Source organism: Dendrobium catenatum, unplaced genomic scaffold (genome assembly GCF_001605985.2).
Source record: "Dendrobium catenatum unplaced genomic scaffold, ASM160598v2 fragScaff_scaffold_658, whole genome shotgun sequence".
Lineage (NCBI taxonomy): Eukaryota > Viridiplantae > Streptophyta > Magnoliopsida > Asparagales > Orchidaceae > Dendrobium > Dendrobium catenatum.
The window spans coordinates 284,822-300,916 of record NW_021319120.1 but is presented as its reverse complement, the minus strand read 5'-3'; the positions used below and the strand labels follow the sequence as shown (position 1 = coordinate 300,916).

Below are 16,095 nucleotides of genomic sequence, written 5' to 3'. Positions count from 1 at the left end.
CACAATATCAATATCAGTGCCAAAAGTATTCATGTTTAGTAGTTTATCGATGATCTCTCTAACTCGACTTTTCATATCATGTTTTTATTCAACTTTCTCCTATCAACATTCCCCAATTTGTACAAAATTGCTTGTGGATTGACTTCTCTTTATTTGGTGGATCTCCTTTTCACCAAGATTTTGCATTTCATTTTTTATAGAAGACAAGAGATTAGGCTATCTCCCTGGATCAAGAATAGGTATGAGAGTTTGACTTGTTTTTAGAACATTTTACTTTTAGAGGGTCCTTCCGTGCCTAGGCAAGAAGGATAGGCTTAGGGTTTAGGGTTTAGGGTAATTCTTCTTTCTTTGTTGAGCCCATTTATTCCAACATCTCTCCATTTATGCCAACTGAATATGAGGGGAAGGTAGAGCTCTCTCGCTGGCATTAACCAAACTTCCATAAAATGGACTCTAAATATAGTTGGGATTATACTATGGTATGATGATGGTAGGGGCTGTCTTCTTTATTAACATCTTATGAGATAATCACAGTCAATTAACACGGTACCGAGATCTTTCACCCATTGAATAATTCCTCCTGCTCATTCTAAACTGTCAATCTATCAAGAATATAGAAATAGCGAAAACAAAAAATAGTGGAGGAAAAAAAAGTACTGGAACCAATGCACACGAACCTCATTTAGAGGAAGCTTTGAAATTCAAATATTTGTTGATGAATCTTTTTTTTTCTATGCTTCTACATTTAATTGGATTCAAAATTGCTCTTGAGAAGATACGAAGATATTATTAGAGAAATAAATAAAACTCAAAGATTGAAAATGAGAGAGACGCTAAGCTTCTATGAGTAACTTAGAGAATTGGTTTACAAGGAGCCCAACTAAACCACTTCGAACAAAGAATGGTGATTTGAGTTGAACTCCCAAAAAAAAAAAAAAGAATTCATAAAGAAAAAAATATTTCATATAAAATTCTAGTGAAATTTTATATGATTTCATCGTGCCGCACTCGGGCAATGACCTATTTATAGGCAAGTATCAGTCTCAACATTGTAGAATTAACTATAAAAAGTTGACAAGTTTTTTATGTAAGTAGCTTTAATTAGTGGATGACTTCATGAGTCCCTTCATCGTTAAACATCTAATTATTGAGAGTTGACTTTAAAGCTAACTCTTAGGTATCTTGTTTGAGATATAATTCTGCATGACTCGATACTTTAGGTGACCTTAGACCATGCAAGTTTCGAGTTGGAGGCAGTTTATGCCAGTTTCAATCAACAACTTTTTGAACCTGATTGTGGTCCCCATAATGACTTGATTAATCTAATCCAGCACATATGGGCGTATAATGGCCTTAAATTTTTTTTAGATGATCTGATTATCTTTTCTTTTCTTCGCAGGCTTGTTCATTTCTAGGACTAGTCATGGAAGTAAATTCTTTGGTGCTCCTGTAAGCATCCTTCCTGTTAGCTCCATCCAACAATCTGGATTTTAGAGCTTTTTTTTTTTTTCAGATGATGGGATCTTGTGTCGAACAAAATGAGAAAAAAAGTTGGAAAGTTCAGATTAACAATCAACCCGCAAATCTGTTTGGATCTCATTTCATTACTCATTCCTTCCTTCAATCCAAACAAAGCTTAAGTTCCTCCTTTTTTCCATTTCTTTTTGTACGTAATCCTGTCGTTGGCTTGTGAATTTTTTAACATTTCGAGCCCTTCTCATATTGAGTTTCTTCATGTATGTTCTCTATTAAATGGAGAAACTATTTTAGCTCATTGCAAAATTATTCATTGTACTGAGTCGATCAAAATTATTGATTGATTTGATTGCTTATGCAGCATTAATTTTTTTTTTTTTTTTTTTTTAATGTATCATGATGGCTTAGACTGGGTTAAGACCTGAACAGCACATTTTCCTTTAATGGGACTTTAACCCTTTTTCATTTATAATGCTAAGAGGTGCTATTCATTGCTAGAAAGACCTTAGGGCATCTCTAACTGAACGCAGTTTGTCCATTTGCAGATCCGACGAGCGTCCACCCAAATGACAAATGGAAACATATTTTTGCATTTGACCTCGCCTATAAACAGTGCGACGTCGATATTGACGCCCCACTATCCATCAATAACGCATTTTTTCTGTTAAAAATAAATATAAAGACATATGAGAGAATATACACAATAATATTTGTTTTTGGTGTTAGAAATGGAGTTCGGTTGAAGATGAATTACAATTTGATATGACAATTATTGCATTTTCAAGTGGAAAATAGGTTTTTCGGTTGGGGATGCCCTTATGATATAGATTATGATGCTTAGGTGGTGGGAATTTATGAACTCGATCAAAATCCATGATTTCGCCGCTCTGGTTATCCAGGACTCTACTCCATTTAATCACAGGTGGTATTTAATCCAACCTGACCAAATGATTCTTATTGACATGCAATATATTATTTTGTCAAAGGGAATCTTATAAACGTATGGTGAAATTGTCTAAAAGGACAAATTAAATCGCCTTAGTTAATAAAGGACTGTCATACCATATATATCCTTTGATTCATTATTGAAAGATTTTTTGCCATTGGAGAACTTCCGAGCTTTCACTGTGACTGTAATTTAATTGTGTAATTTTGCGGCAATATAATCTGGTGAGAGGGCCTCAATAACAACATTTTACATATGATGTCATTAGTAATAAAACTACATATTAGATAACACATTTTACATCTTTACTAAAGATAGATTGTTCGAGAATTAATAACAACAATGCTCTCGATAAGACATTTGCTCTTTATGGGCTGAGATTATTATCAAATTTATCACCCTTGATAAATGTTTACGATAGCTGAATGAAATTTTGCTTTAAATTTAGGGTAGTGAATTTCATTCAAATAATTTTTTATATTGAAAAATATTGGATTTTAAAATTTTATTAGAATTTAAGTTCCAAGTGATCAACTTTAAAATTTGGGGGCATTTTAAAAATCATATAGTCCCCTATAATCAACATAATCATCATCAAATTATTTAAAAGTATTATATATTCACTTGAATAATATCATCTATGCCCTCTTACTAAAAGAGGATCATGCTTAAGTATTTACTTTGTGAGCCATGTTATGAGTGGTGAACTTGAGAGTTTGTATTTTTAAATAAATTTCTTTTGTAAAAGGCATTGAAGGTTGAATGCGAATGTAAAACCAAGTATTTCGGGGATCTCATTATCACACATTTATTTGGAAGAATAAGATTTATAGTATTTGAAACTTGTATTTTGAGATGAATTAAGTTTAAATTTATTTCTCATTTTCAACCCTTGCAATATTCGCGGACTTCAAATTTAAAAGTTAAGTAGTTGTTCATTGGTACACTTGTACGTTCTTTTGTGCGCTCGCACAATAGATTTGCATGCTTTCAATATGTTTGCACTATATATTTAGGGGACTTATGGACAAGATTTGTTTCGATGATTCGATGAGCTCTACGTATTATCAAAATGTTTGTGCAACCCGTGACGTGTAATAGTGCACTGCTTTGTCTCATTTGAAAATATTAGTTCACATGGTACATTATTTGGTCACGGGGTGTATTATATATTCACAAGAAGTGTATGAACTTCCTTTTTAGTAATTAATGTGTGCGTCATTTAGAGCACTCGTACACTCTCGTGATGTGCAGCGGGTTTGATCATTTGGTCGTGTTTGAGAACCATCTATGTCACTGCAACTATTTGATGTGTATAAGGGTCTAATGTAACAGTTGATCACCTGAGTGCATTGTCTTGAGCATATGCTCATGACTTCACATTTTAATTTCAACATTGCTCTCATTTTGTTCCATAATGTATGTCTTATTTGAATCCCCTGTCGATGTAAATATTGGTAGCATCCATCATCTTCCCAAGGTAATAGATGTCATAAGAAGTGATATTCCCAACTCACAAGAAAAGCGTATATGATTGATGTCCAATGACATCATAGATAGAAGTTTTTTATCCCACCATTTCAACAAAGACGTGCATGCATCATGTACATCATTAGAACTCATAATGTTTCCTCATTGTGTAAAAAAAAAAAAAAAAATGCACGCAAGTACTTAAATTTTCTTGCCATGCAAAATATAACGTGCATGTGGCTTACCTGATGCATCAGAAAGTCAAGTTTTTCCCATCTCGCTAAGAAATATGCAGGCTGATTCAGCTCGTGCCAAATGCGTCGCATTTAAGATTTTAAGAGTTAAGTGTTTGAGAGCTTATACCTTCGTAGTGAAGTAGTGACAAAAACGACAATGAGAGGAATCGCATGCGAAGTAGTGACGAGATGACGATGACAAGGCAAGTATTATATATATATAATCTTCCCCTCCCTCTTCTTGAAATAAAAAAGGATGAAAGAGACACAGATAGAGATAGAAAGTGGAGAGTTAGAGAGAGAATGGAAAAGAGAGGAGTTTGGAGGGGGAGAGAGAATTCTCTCTTCATTTAGAGAGAGAAAGAGAAAGGGTGAAGGGGTAGAGCGAGTGAAGGAGGTTATAGTGTAGCTGCAGGTGATTCACCGCCGACCTCAACTGTGACGTGGCTAGGTCAATTTTGAGTGTAGAGGTGTCGGAGGTGAGCTCAGGCGGTGATGGATGTGGTTTGGGATTGCCGGTAGCAATTGGTTGTTAAGTAGGCTAGCGGCGTTATGGGGAGGAGGAGGTTGTGGTCGGCTTAATGTGGGAGAGAAGAAAGTAGAGAGAGGGGGTCCACGGACTAGGAGGATAGAGGAAAGCTGGTTGATAGAGGAGCTGCATGTGGTTCGACTTCTGAGGCTGGGAGAGGGCTAAGAGCTGGAGAATGGTCGTGCAGTTTGCCTGGCTGAGGCAAAATTATTACAAGCAATCACTAAAAGCTATCCGTAGGTCAATCAGGACGCATCACGTCACCAAAATGCTGTTTACTATTTTTGCAAACCGTTGTGTATCATGTGACGTGTCACATCCTGATTGGCCTTCGAACGGTCTGATGATCGCACATAATAATCTCTTAGATGTCGACGCTATCCGTTTTATTAATGAACTTTGTTTGGATAAAAATAGTATTGCGCCTTTCTATCTTTTTTTTTTTGCAGTGTGATTGTGTTGATCTTGTAAAGATTATCAAGGTCAACATTGTTATAGAATCTCAACAATAATATCAAGGGATTTTTATATACATAACACATAAAATTATTGAAAATACATATTTAAGACAAACTTCTATATTTACTAATATGCCTCCTTAGACTCATTTAATCAATTCTAACATTCGGTTTAAACCTTTAGTCAAAAATCACAATCAATGATTGTCTTCCCAATCAATGGCATCCTTTCAAAGTGAATATAAGTATATCATCACTTCAATAGAGTGGTAGAATAAAAAAAAGGAGATTTTATGTGGTATATTAGTAAATATAGAAATTTAGATGTTAAATATATATTTTCAATAATTATGTAAAAATCCCTAATATAAAAATTATTTAAGAGAGAAGATGAGATACTTTGCTCCAAACAATAAAGTTGTTCTATGATAAATAAAATATACATATTTTAATATTTTAAATATTAATGCTCCCTATTTTAAAATATACATATTCTATGATAAATTCAAGATGTATACTAATCATTCAAATTATCACCTTTCAAATAAGTTATATCCTAAAAACTTTACAAATAAAAAAATTACACTTGAAAAATTCACTTCAAGCATTTTAAATAGAAATTCATTAAAATAAAATTCTCAAAATGTCTTATATATGTCAAATATTGGCAAGGACAAGAAAATTAATTATAATTTTCATTGCTGATTAATTATTTTGGTTGATCTTAACTTTGCATTATACCCTTGCGTTATATTATAAATGCAGACTTAGTTTTTCAACTAAATAGTTAACACAGATAATCTTTACATTTATCAAATTATAGGGCTCATGATCAATCTTTCACTGCATGCCACACATGTCATGTCATTTGTAGCATAATAATCATTTATGTCATACTATTTATATGGCTTCATCATAAAATCAAAAGCATATCATGCACATATTTATATGGAGAATCAACATATGATATCACATGGTATGTTTCTTGTCATGTGACATGCAAAATATGTAGGATTGATTTCATGTTCATCATCATAAAACATATGGGATGCATATAAGTACCAATGGAATGAACATATGATGATATGTATGCTAAGTTAAATATAAAACAACATAGGATATGATATGTATGTTATGTTATATACATAAAACATCATGAGGCATGATCAAATCATACCTTCATGCAACATATTAAAAGAATGAAAATATAGAGCATCATCATCAAAACACATGAATCAAATGCATTATGAAAAAAAAAAAAATTATCTATGAAAACCATCATAAACTTATTAGAAATACTTTGGATAGATAAATTCATCAAACAAGTGAAATCACATGCTAGAGAGAAATATCATCACCTCTCATGGAAGGAAAATGTCATATAGCTTGGTAGGAGTGAAAATGCTATACAAATCTACCTCCAAAGGTAAAAGGCCAAGGAACAAGAGGTTGTATGCAAGTATACTAAAACTTTTGGGCTGAGACAATAAATCTACCTCCAAACCCAATAAATCTTCATAAATATAATTCTAATGATTTCAACAACTTTTGAGATGTTGAAAAAAAAAACATTAGAAGTAAAAAAAATTGTTTTTAATGAAACTATAATGTATAAGGTATGTTAAATAACATTGGATGACAAACCTCCACTGCAAAACAAACTAAACTAGATTTGCCGAATAATTTTGACAAGAGATAGGAGACACAACAAAACAAACAAAATCAATTTTCGTCCAACACTCTTATAACCAAAGTTAAGAGATCATAAAATGTCCAAAGCATTTCAATCATTATTTTCACTTATACTAGATACTACCTACTAATGCAGAAGAATCTCAATGCTACAAAGACTTTATACACGAAGGATTTAGCTAATTGGAAGTTATAAATAAAGAAAATGATATATTCTTTCTATAAAAATAACAAAAGGATGGTCACGGCGAGACGAGCCGTTTATCATTACGATAGGTGTCAAGTGGAAGTGCAGTGATGTATGCAGCTGAGGCATCCTAACAGACCGAGAGATTTGAACCTTGTTCCTACACGACCTGATCAATTCGATCAGGCACTCGCCATCTATTTTCATTGTTCAACTGTTTGACAACATGAAAAACCCAAGAGCTTTGTCCTTCCATCTGATAGAGAGGAAGGTAAGAGGCCTTTGGCGTCCCTTCCAGTCAAGAATCGGGGCTTCACAATGATCGGGCTATATAAAGAAAAAAATTTCAATGCAAAATAAATGGATCAGCAAAATTAAGGAGCAAGAAGGAAAAGGTATAAGGAAAGTGAAAGGCTTCCAATAGAAGATAGGTATTAACTTCATTGAAATTGTCTCCCCTACAACAAATGTAGTATTGTTGAGCATTGTAGCTATAGAAAACTTATACCTAGAGTAGATGAATCTTATGATTGCTTCCCTCTGAGGCAATCTAAAGGAAGACGTTTATATGGTTCACTATGAGGTTTCATTTTACCAAAAAAAGAAAAAAAGGCCTTATCCACAAGCTCAACAAAAGTTTTTACAGCATTAACTAAGCCCCTCGTCAATTGTATAAGAAATTTTATAAATTCATGTACAAATTGATTTTTGCAGATGTAATATTGGTCAATGTAGCTAATGTAAAAAGAATATATTTTAGTATTTTATTTTTATATACATATGACATGTTCATTGCAAGTATTGATATAATAAATAAAAAAATCAATGATATAAAAAACAGTTGTTAAAAGAATTTAATATGAAGAATTTGGTGGAAGCCAAAAAGATTATAGGGATAAATAATAGAACGATATAAAGTTTAAAGACAAGAAAATGCTATACACTTCTAAGAAATAAATTGTTATTCATTTAACAAAGAGGTTTATCTTCCACTACAGAACAAAACACATACAGCTACAGACAACTACATCAGCAACTAGCTAGAAGTATATAACTAATCAAAAGTAAAGGGATAGAAAATCTTGTAGACATACGCACAAAAAAACATTTTAGTAAAAAAACTAAGGCTTTACAAGAGCTCAATTAGCCTCCATGAATGAAAAGAGGAAGTCATTGTAGAAAGAGGTATTTAAACACTAAACAGTAAGGTACACTAAAAATTCTATCTCAAAATGACAGATTTTTAACATGATGAAGCTAAATTTTCATTCAGCTTTACCCCTTAAATACAAAAAGTAATCCTCTCAATTCTCATAATTATAAATCCTTTATTGAAGATTTGATCTAGTTTATTGATGAAATGTGATACTACGAACTGAGAGATTTTAAAGCACTTAAAGATGCCCAGGTTATATTTCCAAATCTATGCAATTACTCCTTTATAAATACCTCCATTTGGTTTCCCCTTAGCACCCTTAGACAGAGAGAAAGCAAGGTAGGAGAGGCTCCATGGAAAGAATACCAAGATGGAGAGCAGACGATGTCGGACATCTACAGTTGGTCAGGTGTTCATCTACTCAGTCAACAAGCATCTTGTGTGACTGCATTCAGTTACTGTAGTGAGTGAGAAGGAGATTGTGGGTTTGAAACGTCCAGTACAGATCCTCTTTGACTTTCTCGACAAGTGTAATAGAACTTAATCAAATTTAGAAAGAAAAAAAAATCCACCAAGATTTCCTTACTGCAATTCAATGATAACCATAACCAATTACATGCTTCAACATTACAAAAAGGATCAAGGCAGAAGGCAACATACATTAAAATTTGGCAATTATAACACTCAAGTAACAAAAAAGAGACAACACAGAAAATTAAAAAAAATAATAATACTACAATCAAAAGATTATTTGCATCTCTAAATCACTAGAATGAATTGCATTCTAAATTACCAAAGTTTTCTTCCTGCTGCTCATGAAATCTTTCTTGACAAGTTCTTCAATCCACAACCAACGCATTTTAGAATGACAGTGTTTGTTGTCGGCTCTGGCTTTATGACAAATTTAACTCCCAGAAAATCTCTAATGTTTCTAAGTGTTGCAATGCTGTAAGGCGTGAGCTTTCCCACACGAACCTTAGAAACATCAGGCGGGCACAGAGCACAAAGAAGAAATAAGAGACCCTGCACATAACTCAAATATCAATTTAGTTGAATTTTTACATTTCTACATGTTGAATGGACAAATTAATGGAAAACTAAGGTTGCTTAGATTTAATGAATTAAATGAAACTAGGTAATATGTAGTTTGACTATGAATGTAAACACATCAACTCAAGCTTTAAAATTCCTCTTTTTAACTTCTTTGAATTCAATTTCAACAATCCAAACCGTATCTATGGAAATGACAAACAACTATATAACTACGAAATTCAGCACGATGTGAAGTCCTAAGATTAAATGCAATTACTAGATCTTTGGTAAACTAAATAACTTGGGACCAAACCATAGTACTTATCAAATCAAAAAGCCTTTTTGAGGATAACTAAATTTAAATATTGAAGCCTTACATGATAGTCTGTCACAATTAAAATTCATTTTTATAATTTTATTCAACAAAAGTAAAATGCTTCTATGAGATTCATATGATTATGAACCGCATTATCAACCCCTAGATTTAATTACGCTGACTGACGTGCTTATTGCTAATATAATAAATACATTGATAAAGTTTTTTCATAATGAGATAAAGCGAGCTAAGGGAAATTTTACCTGAATATATTACTAAAAAATTAGGGACAAAGAAAAGGTGGCAAAAATACGCTGTTATAAGAGGATATCTTGGCGTATAGCAGAATAATTTAAAAAAAGCACTCACTAATGCTTCATGGATCTGATGGGCAAGAACGCACAACAAGAGAGTTAAACTTAACTCGAAAAAAGCAAGTGAAAAATGCATCAATAGCAAAACTAGCACACTTGTGCAAAATTAATGTAATTGAGAAAGTGGCTTCTGCAGATATTGTAGTGAAAAAAAATAATGAAACTGGCTGAGTATGAATAATCGAGAGTAAATAAGTGTCAAATGGCAGAGCCCAAATTAGCAGGAAGAGGTTAAGAGGAAAATGGTACACTGGTGCTAACACGACTAAAAATTTTTATCTAATGTCTTTTCCAAAGAAGAACTACCTAAACTCAAAACAATAACAAATTGTTTTGATGCATCTTAAAATAGAGCCAAAAAATCAGGGCAACGACTAACAAGAAAAAAGGGAGACTAAAGGCATAACACTCATAACTTACCTATTTACAAAACTCTTTTTTTTTTTTTTGAACTATTACAAATATATTTGCACGTGCCATGATCAAATAATTAGGAATTTGACTAAATTAAAAAAAATAAATACATACTACAAATTTGTTGTGATTTTTGATATTTATGTGAGAATTTGCAAAATGGATGTAACAGGGTGTTAAATTTATAAATAGCCAAGTTCTAAATGCTTTGCATGAAATTGCCACTTAAAAATATTGTTCTGGTCACCATCCCATTCTATTTACTAACTGAGTATTTTTAAACTAATATCTAAAATTTTAAAATGGAAGCCTTGTATTTGCAGCGTGAGAAACATGTTTCAATAAATACCTGGTGTGATGAATCAACCACACCACCGCCCTCAATCTCCCCAAGCAACATAGAAGCAACTTGAATGCCGACATCCTCAGGAGACATCAGCTCTGGCTTCTCTTCAAAATTCATTAAAGCATCTACTTCAGTTTTTGGATGGCTAACTGCCATGTCTGCTGAAATCAAGCAACCTGTTGTGGTTTCAGCAACCAGAGAAATGCCATAACCAGGTGATCTGAAAAATTAACAAGTAAATTGTTTCTCAAGGGTGCACATCCAAGTAAAATTGCCATTAAAGTTTTAGGCACTTCATGAAATTCATTAAGTGGTCTCATAAGAGATTTATTTATTAACAGTTGGTGAGTCAATAAACCGTCCAACAACAAATAATTAGGACTTAGGCCTAATCATAGTGAGAAAAAAAATATAAATGCAAAATATCCCGGTTCTCCACATTTGTTCAGAAGATTAGGAAAAATTTGCATTTTTATAAGCTAAAGCATTATATGAAAAATACATATAATTCACGTGTATAATTATGAAATAAAAGTTACTAATTGTACTGACCCACAAATAGTGATCTTAATCCTTGATTATCTCGTGGCTGTAGAAAGTACTAAATAAAAATAATCTAACTTTTCTCCAATCTTGCTAGTCAGCACTCACGCTCTAATTCACCTATATTAGTTATCTTTCACCCTCCCTCATGTCTATTTTGTTGTCACATTGTTTGTTTTTGTGTTGTAAAGGGCGCATCCATTTGTGCAATTTTAGAAGTCACAAGCCTCTGTTAGCTTCTTCCTTGTCGCCCACATTTCTTGTCCTTTACGCGCACACCCTCTGGAACAGTTGACCCAACGTAGTGGGATAAAGGCTCGATGTTGTTGTTGTCGTTGTTGTTGAGCCAAGGATGGCACACCCTCTAGAACATTTGACCATCAAAATGTCTGGTGTCAATCCAACCATATAAAGTCTTCTAGTCCTCTAATATGTTTTTTTCAATGAAAGTGAAACTAGTGTTTATGCTGAGTTTTCTTTGCTTTGATTTGGGTTCAACATGATAGCCCCTAGTAAGCTGCAACGTGATGTATTGGAATATGATAATTTGGCATGATTGAATAAGAGGAATGACTGAATGTTCATGTGATTGTACATTAGAAACTTAAAAATTTTAAATGGAAAAATACTAATTTAGAACATGCATGCTTTCTTGAAGATTGCGTAACAAATACCAATCAAGCTTTGCTGATTTCAAGATAGGTTTTCAGATTTTTCCCTTTTTGATAGCTCTTATAATGGCAAGGTTTCTAAATAAGCAGCCACTTACTAACATTAGCATGAATGCGAGAACACTGACGACCTCTACTCATCCTATTTAGTGGAGATTGCCTTCATCTTAGGACATTTGATTTACTAATTTTATCAAGATGTGCACAAAATTAAAAACATATGGTCTATCAAATTATCTTCTTGTATTAAAATTGCTTTAAATGTTCATTGCAAACTCTATTATTTCAATTGGATCTTGTTTTGAATTTTCACCTCTTTAAAGTCCTATAAATAGGACAAGGAAGATAGGTATGACGAGTTTGCATGTACTTGAAAACTACCTACTGTTGATACATAGAAAAAGGGAAAGGGCAAGAGGGAGAATAGGCTTTATTTAAGAGAATCCAAGTAGAGATCATTTGGTATGATTTAAATATATATGTCTACTATTTCTCTAGTTTGATTCTAATATTCTTACAAGATATTAAGAGGTTTTCAATTTTGCTTTTCAAATTTGTTTCGGTTGAAAGTTTGGGGCTTCTTTTTGTAAGTGATGTTGGGTGTAGCTAGATTAGAAAAGAGCATTTATTGTGCCTTTTTTTGGCATAACTATGTAGTTTCTATGTAATGAAACTGTTCTTCTCTTCTCTTGTTGATGCAGGCTATTATTTTGGTTGAACCACATAGATCTTACTGTGTTCTTATGGTGCTTGATTTCTTTGTTGTTATTTTGTGCTCATCATAATAACTCTTGATAAGCACTTCCGCATTAAAAATATATCTCCCTACAAATAGTATCGAAGATACAAATTATGATGGCGATGAAGCATGGGATCAAGAAATTTGCAAGCTAAAAATTTTGCAATTTAGAGAACCAAACTGCGGGAAAGACATGTTTAACTTTGGTCTAGGTCTTCAACGTATTTTTCATTTCCTATCACTCAAACTAAACTATCACGTTTTAACAAAGATACGAATTTTTAAAATCCTTTAAACTAATTCTATCTCTACCATGCATACTATGTCATGAAAATGCTTATTTAAGTGAAGTAAAGATTACAAGACTAACAAATCTTGAACAGCATTATTAACCATCACATCTATAGTTATCAAACCCCTAGTAATAGAATTAAACTTATTGAGATGTATTTAATTGTGTATCTTCTTGCCTATATAAGAAATACAGCCTCTATTTTTGATACAATTTGTTAGAGAAAATTTTATTCATTTGTAAGAGTACTTGCATACAATCCATCGACGGTCCCCTGAGACATTTACAAAGATCTCATCCACCGAATAAAATGGAATCCCCGAGTGAGCTTTTTCATCTATCTCCTAATTATTTTTTTTAAATCATAATCCTCAACATATTTGCATGCCCCATGAGTGCATTCACAAGCATATAGGAAATATATTATTATTATTATTATTATTATTATTATTATTATTATTATTATATAAGCAATTAGTATTAAAAAATAAATTAATAACTTGAAATTTTCAAAGATGAAAAGAAAAAAAAAATCAAATCCATAGGTATGCCATATTTAGGTATTTTATGATATCATTATTTTTAGTTTGAATTTTAAAGGAGAATAATGTATAGAATTTATGTCTAAGCATCATTCGCCTAAAATCTTTTTCTTAACCATGTTTTTGGCCTGAATATTTAGAGAATAAGCTACATTATACATGTTCGCATTGTAGTTTGCATTATAATGGTACACTAGTTTACTAAGGTAACAACATGGAACAAAAATTTGCTTCACATAAAATAAAAGAAAAAAATCACCTTTTAGATAATAGTAACTTCTTCAATAGAAAAGGACATGGATCTATAAATATAAGAATAATTTGTGAATTGAGATATTTTTTAATACAAAAATACCTACCTTCCACTAGATTGGCCAGATCTATGATCTGTAAATATATGAACATCCGGAAGAAATTGATTAAAGACCCCACGAGCAGCAAACACCATGCGATTTCCAAACTGAGGTGATACCCTAGTTGAGAAAGTCACTCCTCTAATTCTCTTGACCATTCCTTCATCTATCCATGTTGTAGCCTGCTTAAGCATTTAAAGTACGTGTTAGACTTATCCAAGTCTACAGAGATATTTGTATGTGTGAGGGTATTGATAAAGACTCCCTCCATCCATGTAATAAACTACATAAATATTTGGGACTTATAACAAGTTCAGTGAGCATGCATATTTCTGTGAATAAATACAATTGAGAGTAAAAGGAAGTGTGTGTGAGAGAAATTTATAGAGAGATAGAGAGAGTGAAAGAGCTTCTCTCATATAATTGTTAATACTAACACATAAGCTACTAGGCACAATAGGAACAACAAGAACAACTTCTCCACCACCAAGAGGAGCGGCCCCTCGGCTTTCGATTTTTAACTCCAAACCATCTAAAGAGACACCAAAATGCTTTAGTATATGCAACGTAGTTGTCCGAAAAGTATCTACGCTTGGATCCTTAGAATCATTGGTTATCCCTGCAAAATAAGCAGATTATTCTTTTAAGTAGAAATAAAAAGACAATCAAAATTTTCTTCACTTACACTAAGTAATGCTTCCAGGAAATTGGAAATTACATAAACAACAATTCTTTAGTGACTGAAATCAATAGGCCCGGCGTTACAATGTTTTTTTTACAGTAAAAGTGGAGTGTTTAATGAAATAAGAAAACCAATTGGCAATTAAAATTAGGTGCTCATACGATTTTTTTCTTTATCATTGGCAAGCATTTTAATTAATCCACAATTGGGAAGTTTAACAGGGTTTCTTGCTAAACCATAAATAGCATAAAGAGAATCTTATATTGCAACAAAGATACATCAAGCATGCAGTCATATCATTCCTACAGCACTTCAAATCAAAGCAATAATTGGAATATAATCGAACAGAGTATGGAAGAAGTGCGGGTTTTTTAGAGTGGATGAAAGAAGCTGCCTCGCCAAGCACAGAAAAAAGCAATTCTTACACTAAATGACTAGCATTATATAATAGGGACAAGAAAGAAGGTGCTAACAATGCTCATTCAACAAGATGTATAAGGGTTCCTACCTCACAAGCAAAAAATCTTCTTGTTTAAATTTCGCAATGCTTGTACATTCAAATCAAACACGATTAAAAATTGAACAGAAATGTTTAAAGGAAAAGATCAAACCTTTGAGCCTGATAGAGAGAGACCTCTTTCCGAAAAGTCCAAGCACAATCAAGGGTTCCAAAAAGTAACCAACTGACCTGCTGAGGCCGCAGTCATGCACGACGTTTTTCCCTCCAATCAAAACCCCCGGTTTGTACCTCAATTTAGTTCCTAAAACGACCAAAATCACAAACAAAGTTTCATAAACAAAGTCAAAAGTCAAAATCCTCACAAGAGACAGAAAATAGTGCAGAGAGAAGCGCCACAGACCTGTATCATTGATCTCGACGGTACAGTCATCGGAAATCTTCTCAAGGAGCCGCAAGAGGGAGACTTCATAGGGACGGAGGCCCGGGGACGCAGATTCAGATCGGATATCCTCCACGAGTATCGATGTCGACGATAGGGTCGACAGTAGAAGGCGCTGCCGGAAATATTGGCTGCCTCGCAGCTTCATATACGAAGTCTTCATCTCCGACGAGGGCCTAATATCGAACAGACTCCTTGAAGATGATTCACACAAGAGAACGCCCGCGAGAACTGCGTCGACTGCTAAACCTCGCAGTCCGATGCAAACGCTGATTAGGGTTTTCGTTGAAACATCAAAGATAGGTCAGTATCAGGTCAAACCCATAACCCGATATAAACCTTGTAATCATACGGTTAAGCCCTTTATTAATTTCAAAACAATACCAAAGTTGGTTTTCGAGACAACTTTTTACTATTTTTTAAATCAGTTTTTAACTTAAAAAATTTTTAATAACTGTTGCAGGCTAGAATATAGGCGGCGATAGAGTTAGAATTTTTCGTCTAAGCGTTGTACGGATATCCAGCACATAAACAGAAAAGATATAAAACACAAGAATTTTTACGTGGAAAGCCCAAAAAAGGAAAAAAAACCACGGGATTAGACTCAGTTGAAAGAATTCTACTAGTATTTTGTTTGAGTTACAAGAGGCTGGCTCGTCCTTAAAATTTAGGACGATCATATTACAATAATCAATTCTCGGATTGAAATTCAATTGCACACGGATATCAAAATGCTGGTATC

The 16,095-nt window shown here is 33.2% G+C and overlaps 1 protein-coding gene across 1 annotated transcript; it reads right to left on the bottom strand.

The window, feature by feature from the left end:
• Positions 1 to 6,841: 6,841 nt before the first annotated feature.
• Positions 6,842 to 15,665, bottom strand: LOC110093350 (probable RNA 3'-terminal phosphate cyclase-like protein). Its single transcript, XM_020818202.2, has 7 exons — positions 15,315 to 15,665; positions 15,066 to 15,215; positions 14,210 to 14,391; positions 13,779 to 13,954; positions 10,636 to 10,852; positions 8,944 to 9,173; positions 6,842 to 7,321 (listed from the first exon to the last, which is right to left on the bottom strand). Exons 1-6 carry the CDS (start codon positions 15,514 to 15,516, stop codon positions 8,964 to 8,966), a joined length of 1,137 nt encoding a protein of 378 aa, XP_020673861.1. The 5' UTR covers positions 15,517 to 15,665; the 3' UTR covers positions 6,842 to 7,321; positions 8,944 to 8,963.
• Positions 15,666 to 16,095: the final 430 nt, after the last annotated feature.